The sequence below is a fragment of the Lepisma saccharinum genome, unplaced genomic scaffold (assembly GCF_977018435.1).
Source record: "Lepisma saccharinum unplaced genomic scaffold, izLepSacc3.1 HAP1_SCAFFOLD_102, whole genome shotgun sequence".
NCBI classification, from domain to species: Eukaryota; Metazoa; Arthropoda; class Insecta; order Zygentoma; family Lepismatidae; genus Lepisma; species Lepisma saccharinum.
The window spans coordinates 175,607-189,185 of record NW_028142930.1 but is presented as its reverse complement, the minus strand read 5'-3'; the positions used below and the strand labels follow the sequence as shown (position 1 = coordinate 189,185).

General features: G+C 37.9%; 1 protein-coding gene across 4 annotated transcripts in view; it reads right to left on the bottom strand.

Moving 5' to 3' along the window:
- Positions 1 to 13,579, bottom strand: part of LOC145982320 (next to BRCA1 gene 1 protein-like) — a 47,309-nt gene that overhangs the window by 29,225 nt on the left and 4,505 nt on the right. For all 4 annotated transcript variants that reach the window (XM_083115880.1, XM_083115883.1, XM_083115882.1 and 1 more), the window contains exons 3-5: positions 6,612 to 6,653; positions 3,052 to 3,489; positions 1,984 to 2,201 (exon numbers count right to left, since the gene is read on the bottom strand). In XM_083115880.1, the coding sequence (XP_082972006.1) occupies positions 1,984 to 2,201; positions 3,052 to 3,489; positions 6,612 to 6,653 (698 nt within the window). The remainder of the gene's footprint in view (positions 1 to 1,983; positions 2,202 to 3,051; positions 3,490 to 6,611; positions 6,654 to 13,579) is intronic.

Genomic DNA, 13,579 nt, shown 5'->3' with positions numbered 1-13,579 from the left:
GTGATGATTACAACATTGTCATGGGTGACGAAACGTGGATTTACCATTACGATCCACTTACAAAGCAGCAGTCGCAAGTGTGGTGCTTTGAGAATGAAGAACCCCCAACAAAAGTGAAGAAAGCTCGAAGTGTTGGAAAGAAAATGGTGGCATATTTTTTCTCACGGAAGAGACATGTTGCGACAGTTGCACTTGAAAATCGGCGTACAGTGAATTCTGAGTGGTACTCAACAGTTTGTCTTCCCAATGTGTTCACAAAATGGAAGGCCCAACACCCAAGATCAAAACTTGGTCATTTGCTGCTGCATCATGACAATGCAAATTCCCACAGTGCTGCACGAACCGTAGACTTTTTGAGCCGCCAAGGAGTCGGAGTTTTGTGCGATTTCTTTGTGTTCCCCAAAGTGAAGGAACAGTTGCGTGGATGTCGCTTTTCATCTGATGATGACGCCATTGCTGCTTATTTGGAGGCTGTGAACAACATTGCCGAAAATGTGTGGAATGAACAATTTTCTAAGTGGTTTCAAAGGATGCAAAAATGTAATCGTGTCCATGGAGAGTACTTTGAAAAAATGTAAATGTCTGGTTTCAGTTGGATGATTTTTGTGGGCAGAGCTAAAAACTTTTGGCATTCCCCTCGTATATATGTCAATAAAAAATGTTATTTTTCAACTTATGTGGTTGTAGCAAACACTGTTAAGAGGTGGAAACTGTCCCAATTTTTGATATGCAAGTTAAAATTACAATCCTTCAATGTGGATTCCCCTACTCACACGACAACGCGGTAATCAAACTCGTTCCAGACACGGTGTAACATGTCCACTGTAATGTCCTGCATGCATTATCCGATCACGAAGTTGCTGGAGCAGAGACTTGGACAATGACAGAGAGAGATAAAAGAAAGATACAGGCAGTGGAGATGAAATTTTAAGGAACTAGAAGGGATAGAATAAGGAATGACGAGATCCGACAGACAGTGGGTGTGGTGAAGCTTCAGGACAGGATAGATCAGGCACAAATGAGATGGTTCGGACACATTAAGAGGATGGATGCAGGAAGAGTACCAGTAAGAGCTTACAATGCACAAGGAGTGAGAATAAGGCCAAGGGGGAGACCAAGATGTCGGTGGAAAGAGCAGATAGCGGAGAGTTTTAGGAGAAGAGGACAAGATTGGAACACTGTGGCAAGAGAGGAATGGTGGAAGACCAGAAAAAATTGGAGAGGCTTGACTTCTATGCCGACCCAGCCAGAGGCACAGGATGATGATGATGATGATGACATGCTGTCTACAGCAGCATTTCTTAACATGGAAACTTCACGACAAAATCACATCAGACAAGAAGATGGAAAACTTGGAAACTTTGAAGCACTTTTTCTGGGAAATGGATGGTTAGTGTACGCTTGTGCCTAGGCATATCAATAATTATAGGATTCACTACCACTACATGAAGTCCCATCCCAAACTCAATTTTGTCAAGCCAGAGTATACAGGGTTCTTGTTGGGAAACCTGATGGTAAGAGACCTGTAGGAAGGCCAAGACGAAGATGGAGGGATAACGGTGAGATGGACCTAAAGGAAACTGGTAAAGATTGGCTTCATCTTGCCCACAATAGGGACAGATGGAAGGCTTGTGTTGCTGCAGCTATAAACCTTCGGGTTTAAGAAAGCTAGAGAGTGAGTTAGTCTGTGCCCTCTCCTTGTGAATCTAAATTCTGCCAATAAAAAGTGCATATTTTAACGTAACATGAGGAATTGCACCATGGGTGAAAAATACCATCTAAGGAAAAAAAAAAAAGTTGCAAGAAATTCTTCATTCCGTGGTTCCTGCAATAGGATGTGTGTCACAACACTGTGTTAATGGTGACACTGAATGGTACTGAAGAAATGAGGCTCTAGAATACCCACACAATGATTCGTTACGCTTAAATGGTTAAAGTGAGGCATGAAAAGTTTGTCACAAACATTTAGTTTGTTCAAATTACCTCTGATCACTGGCAATTGCCCCATCAGATGAATCTTCATCTGAGTTCTTCTTTTTTGGCAGCCTTGGGACAGACCAGGAGCTGGTTCTGCTGCAGCAACATGGAGTTCGAGGACAAGATTGCATCGACGTTCCGTTACTGAGCTTTGCTTCCTCCAGCATTTGGCTCATGGCAAATGTCATATTGGTACTAACTTCTGACACTATTTCAGCTTTCCACTGAAAAAAATATATATATATATATATATATATATATACAGGAAAAGTTCTACTCAATATAACTACGAACTATAAGAATCAATTATGATTATTACATTTTTTCTTGTGTGTACATATTGCTTGCATTGTAAAATTATTTTTCTTTTAACTTATGGTTCTCATAGCACATTTAAATTAACTTATTTTTAAAAAGTTATAAGAATCGCACTATATGTACAAAAGTTCAAACGTCAGGCAGAATACCTTTTGCACAACAGGTAAATGTATTTGAACACTTACTGTATGTTTTATTTAAAATTATTTGGGCCTCCTCGATGGTGTAGTGCTAGCGTCGTCACTTTGTAATAAAAGGGTTCCAGATTTGATACCTGGTGGAGGCACATACTGGTTCGATCCCACTTTAAACTGTACGTCCAGTCCCAATTAGCCTTCCTGTGCATAAAGTGGACTTAAAACACCAACTCATCAATCAATCAATTTAAACTAATTTATTTGTAACAGACATTTTTTACTGCACTCTACATAAAAAAAACACGTGTGAATTAGAAATGGCATGTGAAAACATTTTGTTTCTGTGCTACAGTTGTTTTTTTTCGACAAATATCCACACCATGTTTACTGCAAAATGCCATAAATACAAATAATTTAAGTTTGTTGTAATTAACTGTTCAATCATTATTACTTTTCTCATTACTGCCTCTTATTAACTGGCATTACAATTCATAAGAATTTTCAACTGTTGAGAAGCATGTGTAGTGTATATGAACAATGAGCTAAAAACAAGTTTAACCACTTCAAGAGCACAGTTACTACAATTATTATCTCTAATAAGACCAAAAATTATACAAACCTTTTGCATATATTTCTTGAACCAAAGAGGAGGGGACTCCATCCCTTCCAGCTTTCCCCTGTCCTTAGTTTTCCTCACACAGGGAATCCAATTGGTGCTGGCATAATTTCCCGGTGACTTCTGTTTCTTCTCGTTTGTTTTCTCTTCCTTCTTTTCCTCGTTTTGACCTTTGGCATCGATCTGTACCGAAACACTCTCAGGTTTATTTCGGCGCAGAATGGGCAATGCTTGCAGAGTTATAGGACTCCTCAGGCAATCAGTAGGTCTCGCTGAATCTCTTTCGGAATCTTGCTTCCTTTCGTGTCTTGCCCCTGCACTATCTTTGGGTGGGACTTCATTCCCAAGAAAATCCCAAGTTGGTCTGCCCCTAGAAGGGCTGTCTTGCTTCTCCACTTTCAAAATAATTTCTTTTCCTTTGTGTGCTCTCTGCCTTGCAAACTAAAAGAAAAATTACAAGCGATGTACGTTATGAGGAAGATTTGCATTGTTAAAAGCCGAATGTAACATAAATGATAAAATTATCTGGATGTATAACTGGAATTCACATATTAATTAATGCAGAAACACACCGATGCAAAAGTTTATTAGGCTCAATTGCAATTGTCTATCCAATATTTTTTCATGACGTTTTCATTTTTCCCACTACAATGAAAATTCCAGAAGATAAGCCATGAAAATACTTGAAAATAGGGATAGGCTGATACCGATAAAGTGCTGATATAAAATTTACTGATACGATGACCAATATTCTACCGATGTGATATAAAATTACAATTGGTTCATTGGCCTTCTTAATAAATGTATGCTACCAAACAAACCAAGCTTTTGCAATGGTCAAGAAGCTCCATATTTAGACATCTATTTTCTAAAAAAGTACGTAATGGAGATTATATGTTTTTATCCACAAAAAATATAACAAACTGGCACAATATTGCACAAAATTGTAAGATATTTATAGATATATCGGATTGGTAAAATTATCAGAAATTTTACCATGCCCATATTGGCCAATACCAATAGAGTACCGATTAATCTGTCCCATCCCATCCCATTCCGTGTTGAGCATCCAATCGTATGTTTTATTTTCCAATGTCAGGTTAAAAGAGAGATATCCCCTACACTTTTGAAGTTAATTTTCAACAGGTTGTTACCCTGCCCCCGTGTCAGGGCAACAGTGTTTTCTTTTCTTATTAAAATATTTATTAATATGTTAATTAATTAGGTAATTACGTGTATAAAATTATGTATATGTGATAAGTGTACCTCAATTTATTATGCATTTTTAGGTTCGTACTATTCCATGTATAAATACAATGTAGCTCTCTGTTCTTGCTTCGTGTTTCGAACGTTCAAAAGAAAGGCGGGCTTAAAAATTTTGAAAAAAGGGCCATTGGCAACAGACGCCAACAAAACGTATATAAACTCCCAGATGAGAGTGGGGGAGGTCAGCTGTTGGAACTTATACTTGGAAGGGAGAGGCTGTTTTTTGCTTCGGTCAGCTAGGACTGGAGGACAGGTCTCCCGAAACGGATGCTGTAAGTGATTGGATTGCCGGGCAAGCTAGTTCCTTGGTGTCCAGTTTACAGGTAAAAAGGTAGTTTGTACTGGATGTTATTTTGAAGTAATTACGCTGCGCCGGGCAGCCTAGTGCCTTGTCACCGTAGAGGTTGAGAAATGTACACGTCGGGCAACCTCGCGCCTGTTAAGACGTTTTCTTGAAGTAACGCTAGTCTACCTTGTGACAAGCGTACTCCCGATGTAATTCATGAAATGTAAAGCATCCAGTTACAAACAATAGAGATTTTCCAACATCAAAATTAGAGTTTTGGCCCGATAATTAGAGAAATGAACGTTCGGATACAACTTGTATATACTTCAAATTTTACGTTAATTAAACTATAGAAAATATCCAACATTTCCGTTTTTTTTAATTTCACAGATGCTGGACAAGGTAATTTATCCCCCTATAGCAATAAGGTTTCGCAAAGGTTATCCGTTGTCTCTTGTAGTTAATTATAAAATTATGTTGACTTGTAGCAACCCACGTGCATTGTCGTACAAAGAAAGATACCCTTAGACAAATCAGAGCCAAGTACGAAGTGCATCGAACCTCCAGTGCGGAGGTAAAAGTGTGGGGGGCCAGGCAAGTAACAAGGTCACCACCCCACTTTTGTCTTGGGTTTACAAAAATTCAACATATTTAAAAAAAAATTAGATCAACATTTCACACTACACGTTCCTTATTCATCTTACTAAATATGCAAGTAAATTATAGACCACCCCTCAAAATGTAGAAAACTAACAATTAACAATGGGCATCTAACATCTTTCTCTTGCAAAATGGAGTAATCACCTCACCTGGTTCATCTAAAGCCAACAACCAATATTCAATTAATGGAATCATCAGTTTTAACAGTTTTAACAGGTAATAACAAATCGCTCATTAAAGGACTCAAGACTAAACAAAGATTGACCCCCTATCTTTGTCATCTACAATAACTTGAACTTATACCTGCTGCCCGTTTCAAAATAAGAATGAAGCTAAGAAACCTTTCTTTTGTAGGCTAACAGAATTCACGGAAGGGATTATCACATTTGATGGAATGAAAATCCGGCATCAGCTTGGAAATAATCTGCAAGACTGTTATGCAAAGGCATTCAATTTGTTAAGTTCCTTTATGAATAAGATTGATTTACAAATCTCATTCACGAGCTCATACTTAATAAAAGTGGCGGCAATTGGGATCCAAAACTGAAGGGGAGGGAGCAAAGATAAGGTTTAGCATAGTGCGAGGGCAAAAGTGGCAAAAAGTGCTTAATACCTTTTCCATTGTCTCCATAGGGAGAAATATTCTGGAATCTATAATGGTAATGTAATTTAAATTGCTAGAAATTTAATTCCTTTCATCTTGATACATACACATCTCAAAAAATAAAGATCTGGCCTAATTCCTCCTCATCCCCTTACATTGGCACATTGCCAAGTCAAAAAATACTACACCTATCACTAAGGTGCATTCACATGTTCTACAATTGCCAAAGCATGCGTTAAATATGGACTAAAAATTTCAAAACTTTACCAACACATTTTTATGAATGAAATAACATGCATTAATGAAAGCTAACGCCATTCTCTTCATACATTTTGAACATCAGATATTGCTAATGTACAACTGTCATGTCAAAATTGTAATGTATGGTCCTTTCACATTACACTTTAACTGAAATTTAGTTACAATTGTTTCCAGTAATTTTTGGTGGAGTAAAATCAGAAAAATAAAATACAGATTCTTGTGATTTTGAGAAGACAAAATAGATTTTTTCCCTAGAATTGCTCTACTGATAAAGATTGAGAGAGTTAGGCATTTTCTATTAATTTGATAATACAGTTATGACTTGAGGAAATCCTAGTGGATTTTTCTACAATACTGTCTAACACCCCCCCCCCCCCCAAATAAACTTGATATATCCGGTGGGAATCAAATCTAAGTGAAGCAGATACAATGCATTTAAATAATCACACAAAAATTGGGTTACCTAATGTATCACTAAGTACTCACCTTCAGTGCCTCTTGGAATTCACAATCACTTTCAATGGGTAGCTGAAATGATACAAATAAATGATTAATTACATAATATTATTATAATGAAAATAAATATATAAAACATTTAATGTGTACCAACAAAAATAGCTCAATCATCGTTCCAATTCTGTTTTAATTGCCTCACAATTAACTAATTAATTGCCATCATATAGCCATAGGTACTTATTAAAATCCATGAACTCCATCATTCATTGGTTAGTTTTCTAAAGAAAAAAAAAGCTGACTAATGATAATTTATGTCATCCAAAAAAAAATTTATACAAGTAGTTCCTGTAGTTACTAAAATTGTGATTTATATTAATGTTTTACTCCACAAAATATAATAGTTCTTAATTTAGCTGATTCTTGGCCCTATACAAGGGAGGGTCAATAATTATCTGCACTTTTATTGTAGTTATCTATTAGTGGACCATACTACTTTCCGTGTGTGCATTTCAAGAGATTAGGTCATTTTTGACATTTGCCGCTTATTTTCTCTTCTACAGAGCATTCCCTGACATTCGCTACGAGAGTCAGCGGCAAGCGGCCCGGCGTCAGCGCTTGTCTTTCCCAGTGAACGGGGTCCGCGAGATTCGCACACTACAGTCTGTTTTTTTTCGCTCTCTTTCCCTTTCTGTTGATGTTGCAGACTGAAGCCAGTATAATCCTCCCTCGGAAGTTGTGTTGTGTCCATGTGTTGAAGATAATTCTGGCTTAATATGGCACCACAAAAGTTTACATTACAACAAAGTAATGTTACTTTGGAAAGAGGAATTGTGGAGAAGTGTGACGACATTTTGCAACGAAATTTCCTAGTGTTTCCATTCCACATAGGACCACTATATTAAACCTCGTAAAAAAGTTGTCGCAGACCCCATTCTCCGGGAAAGACAAGCACTGATGCTGGGTTGCTTGCCACAGTGTCTCGTAGCGAATGTCAGGAAATGCTCTATATTTGTTACAGGGTAAACATGCTGTGGCACTCTTCATTTGCACCAAACAAGAACGGATTACAGTGTTAACTCAATATGATAGACTAACATGCAGATAACTTGCCACTTCATCATTTGTCAGAACCATGGCATGACGTAAATGAGAATCCTGCTCCTTCTTTCTGCTTAACACTTGTTCAACATCCGAACAGGTGTTTTCGGGTTACCAGCTAGGTTAAATCGGCATTAGCTTCCAACATATCAAATCACATCGCCAGGAAAACTACAATTCCTTCATGTTCAACAGTTTTTGAACTTGTCACTCCATTTGAACAGTCACGTATCCAATATGGAGGGTAACCACCTCCCCCAAAATTTTTTGGTGTACACTAGATCAAATTAGGTTTTTTTGCTTCTCGTGTGTGAAATACAATAATGTGATGATAATTTAAGAAGAGAAATAATTATCGAGGCAAGACAGAGAATATTATATAACCCTGTTATTAATAATATTGCACATAAACTTTTCTTGCACTTTAGCGTCACGAGTAGGATGAATATTTGTTCTCTGGGAAGCGAGAGAGGGAACATTCTTGAATAGGAGGTTGAGTCAAACTACTGGCAATATTAAACATTTATCTGCGGAACATATTATGAGGATAAATACGAGGCTTGAATTTCCTGGTTTATCTGTACAACAGAAGCAGTTAATGAGACTTCAGAGATATTGTAGCGCCAAGACTTCTGAAACCGTGGAAAAGATGTGAAATACAGGTTTCCCAGTGACTTAATCTAGCAACACTGCTTCCATGCCAGGGTTTCAAATGGGGTGGTAGATCAATAAGTGTGACAGTTCATACAGTCGATTAGTGATCACACGGATTTTAAGGTGCAGCAACTTTCCAGAATATAGCTGTTTTCATACCAATCGTTTGAGGTATGTATTTTAGGATGAAATCAAGTAAAATGAACATGCTTTGTTGCACCTTTTCGTGAGATTAGCACATCTATTCCCTTTTTACCCCCTTTGATGTTTCAGTACCTTTTTCCTTCGTTTTGTTCAAAAATTGGCTAGAAAAGTAAATTATTTTCACTCTTCTTGAGAAATTATATAAAATCCTATGGCCTCATTTTGTAGAGCAGAACGAGAGCTATAAAATGGTATAATATAATCATTGCAGCCCAAAGAGTTCCCAAGATAATGTAGTTTCTCCATATATAAGGATCTTCTGAGGTCAAAGTTGAGTTTGTTGAGTGTAAAAAGTTGTTTGAAACCCAGTAAATATCACGTTTACTTCCTAAATACTGATTACTTTATGTAATGATTACTAATTATTAGGGCTGCGACGATACCACTTTGAACCGATACCGTTGCCGAAACTTGAAAATTGCAATAATTAAAATTTATTCAAAATATTGATCAATATTGGCATGTAAGTATTCTTCTAAAATTACATGCACCAATTTACGAAGAAATTTTCTTTAGAATTTTCAAGAATTGCATCACAATAATAAAATAGATGTCATGTAATCACAAAAATATAGCTTTTCGTGCAAAATTCGTAGAGAATAAAAATAAAGTTTGCATTTTGCATAATTTCCAGGATAATCTAACTCCGTGAACATGTCGCGCCGTGTATTTTGGGGAACCCGTGATAGACCAATATGCCGAAAAAGTATCGGCTGGTATCGGTAGATCAATTGCAGCCAATACTTTCTGATACCGGTATTGGCCGATACAGATACATCACTATTGGCTATGCCCTACTAATTATGTTATTTGCTAGAGAATTGGATAAAGAATGTTAATGTAAATGGTTTAGACCTGAATAATGGCATTTTAACAGCACCATAAAATCTCTTCCCTAGTGATTACTGATCAGTCATTGTCCATTGACAGTTTTAAAGCTCTAGTGATTTGAAAATGAAGAGGACTAGTGACAATTTTACATAAAGTATCAAAGTCTACTTTTAGTTCCAGTTTGGGTCGTTCAAAGCCGAAGACATTGATGAAAGTCGAACTCCTAGAGCCTCTGTGTAGTGCTAGTTTGGGTCTAGTGCTGAAGAGACCTTTGAGCATGCATTTTTCACTAAAATGTCTACTTAGTGCATCTCCTGTGTATGCCAAATCGTATTATGATGGCTGTTTAATGAACAAGCATGGAAAAAAGGAGAAAGAAGAAAACTGAGGGGCATTCCCACTGGTTGAGGACACATTTTTTTCTTCTGTGGCCAACATGGGCTGCCACTTCGAGGTGACGATAACAGTGGCCTACTGAGCGATATTTTCCACTGAGGCGACACACGATATGTGTAACTTGAAGATTTCATGAACTGAACTCAGGTTTTTGCAGCCATTTGTGTCACAATGGTGTGAAAAGTTGCTGTTGACTGGTCTGCTACAAACAACATGTATCGCATATATCTTTTGATTTTGATTTTGAAATTTTGGGTGCGTCAGCACTAAGGCTATTTTGCACCCGTCACACTATACGGGGTCCAGCCCCTTACCATTACACATAACAACTCTAACGTTGCTTAAATAAAATCATAAAATATTAAAATGTTCTGACTTTCGTTAAAAGCCGAGGCTGCAAAGAACACTCAGCACAAATAAGGACAAAACACAGGACAACACAAACAAAATTATACTGGCCATAAGGCCAGTCGCCAGAGCCTCATTAGTCTTCAGTCCAGGGTGCACTAATGTGGAAGTGAGGTTGACATTTGGGTGTACTATGTGGAAGGTCACCCCTTACAACCCGTATCGCATCTCTCTTTAGTCTGAAATCTTCCTAAGTTGTGAAGATCCGAGTCACAAGGATCGAAAATTAAGGCCTTGTTAAGGTTAGGTGTTAAGGCAGATGACAACACCCTAAAGGATCATATCCAAACCTGAAGGAAGAATGAATCTTACTTCAGTCTCCAATACGAAGTGATGCAAACTTCTCGTGAATTAATTTAAAAAAAAAAAAAGTGTCACATATAAATGAGTCAGCATTTTATCATAGTATTTGGAGATAAAACTTTAGATGTGTTTGGAAATACTTCATTTGGCAAACATGGGAGTGGTATTCAGGCTCAAATGAGAAAGAAGTAACCAAGAGCTGTCTACGTTGTCTCACATTGTCGATAGGATTGCCCATCCTGTGTGTAACAGCTTCGCAAAAATACTCAAAGACTCAAATATATAATATACTCAAATAATGTTTGCTGAGAAGAAAAGGACAAAGACACACATACTGATACAGTTTTGACCCACATACAATGTTAATGCATTGCAATGCAACAGAGGAGTCAAGTGGTAAAAAATGTCCTAATTTCAGGTTCTGATAAAAATGACAGCCTTAAACAGTGGCGATGATTTACGGAACAGTTCCTCCCCATTTTTTCCCCTCCACACCATGGCCTCCTAATGCTAAGCCTTATCTACCAATAAATAAAAAGTAAACTTTCCTTGTGTCTCCCCCCCGCCAATCCCTCCCAAAGAATTTTTGGATAGGTGCCTGCATTCGAATATATTTGCCATGGTACAGCAATTTCACCACGTTGAAAACAAGATTCTAAGACATGAATTTTGCAAGTTTATTTTGTTAATTTCATCTTACTTCTTTCAAATTGACATACAGCGAAGTCGGAACTTATTCAAGAGCGGGGGCCAAGTTTTACAATTAACCAACCGATTTTAGAAATCTCTCTTCCTCCTATATATGAAAATAGTACATATGTATGCGTACATAAATATGTGCATTACATATTTACATAATTATATACACAAATGTATGTGTATATATATAATCATATAATTACTGATACATATTATATTATCATTACATTGCTACTTATGTAATGCAATAAATAAATTAACCCACTACTCGATGCTCTGTTGATTTTTTAATGTTACTTAATCTTACTTTTAGCTAAACAAGGGAGATGAGGGTAGAATAAACAAAACTCAACTTTCGCAAGTACCATAACTGTGTCAAGGAAGTATCCATGTTCATCATACATTTTCATGGGCAGGTATAGGCAGTAGAGGAAGAAATTTCCTCCGCCCCTAAGACATCTTACTTCTTTTCTTCATGCTGACCTCTGTGACGTAGTGGTTATCGCAGTGTGCTACGAAACCAGGGACCCCTGGTTCGAATCCCAGCCTGGGCATAGGTGTTATTTGTGAATGTCCTTTCATCATTCTCATCTTCGCCAAAAGTGGCAGAAAAGCAAATTAAAATAAACTAAGTCAGTCAATCAATAAATCAGTTCTTTACACCACTAAATGTGTGAAGACCTCAACTGCCATAAAATTAATCGTTTAGGTAAAATTAGGAGTCCCGATGAAATTTACTGTGCTATTAAAGAAAACCGATATACAGGCAAATATCGCGTATGGTACTGTTAGAAAAAATAAATAAAGTTACAAAAATTTGATTTGAAGTCAACATTATACACAGGGGTTCAACGTAGCTGGATCTATGGAATAGATTTTCATAATGAACCGTTATAGGAATAAAACTGTGTTTCTTCACACACTTCAAAGTATGCAGCATTAAAAACCAAGAGCGTGAAGAAGTGATGATTGATATGGTACTTCGTCTCGTCCCTATCTGTCCTTCAACACAGAAAACGTAAATTAGGCAAAAAAATGCAAGGAGAGAAGTACAACTGAACAGTCTATTGCTTCTATATCAGGCGACTGGCATGTGTGCAGTGATCTTCCAACGTGACTTTTCCAATATTTTCGGTCATTCAAAATGCAGCTATTCTCTGGACCAAAAGGGAAGGGGAGAAGGAACGGGCATTTTCAAGAATATGCTGTCTGAGGCGGGTACTCATTTTCGTACGGCCAATGACCTTGGTTGCGGGGGTTCCTAACGAGAAATTATTTCCACAAAGACCAAAGCAGCGGTCAGGATTTGCATGCAAATGAATTCTTGATCCGAAACAGCTCTGTTCCTGAATAGGCATAGACTCTTTTGCTACTGTGTTGGCAAAGTGAATGCAGCTTTCTGACCTACTTGGAATGTTGGGTTGTCAAGAAACTGAACACAATTAAAAAAAAAAAAAATGGTATATTCACTTTACCATTGCTATATGTCTCAAAATAGACTAACCCCTTCCTTCTGAAGCCCTTGAGAAGTAGTGAGCATCTTCCGCCGAGTCTCTTATTTTATATTCTTCACATTTTGAAAAATAATTTGCAAAGTTGGAGTGAAATGCCAACTTTTCGGAGTTGCGGTGGTCTAATCTGACTGCCATGCAGGAGGCCCGGGTTCGATTCCTGGGGTGGGTGATATAAGGTCGGAATTTTTCCGGCTTTGTCACCACATAAAGCGGCTCCGGAGTTAGCCCAACCTCAAATCAATGGGTACCTAGAGACAACCCTGGGAGTAAAGGTGACCGGAGCACGACATGACCTCCAAAATGGCCGAGATCTAGAATGTGTAGGGCCTTTCCCCCATATCCCCTTATTGTGCCTACATGGCACGTGCTATATGCACATATACGATACATACTACAACACATTAAAATATCTTCAATGCATCGATCGTAATAACTTTCAAAATTTTCGGAGAAGCATTGGCCACTGAGAGATAAGTAATTTCGAGAAAAGTTATTGCAAAAATGGCTGCAAAAGCAGATTGGGGCAGGGTGTGGGGGGCGACCACTTTCACCCGAGGATATTGTGTATTTGTGAGTTTGGTGGATCTCATTGCCAGGGGGTGCCTTTTTCAAATTTCTCCGATATTGATAAATAATTTGCAGAGCTAGATTGAATAATTGGAAATACTGTGACATTTTACGACATGCATGGTAGGTCTGTAGCTAAGGGGCATAGGCGCTAAAATTTGTAGAGTGTGTGGCGGGAGGGCGAAAGATCTAAACACTGAAAAGAACTTTAGACAAGTGGTAGGTAGAGATAATTGAGGACAGGACAGGGGGGGGGGCGTATGCATGTTATTCCACCATTGAAGGAACAGCCCAGTTATTGCCGAGGCGGTACTTGCCAATCTC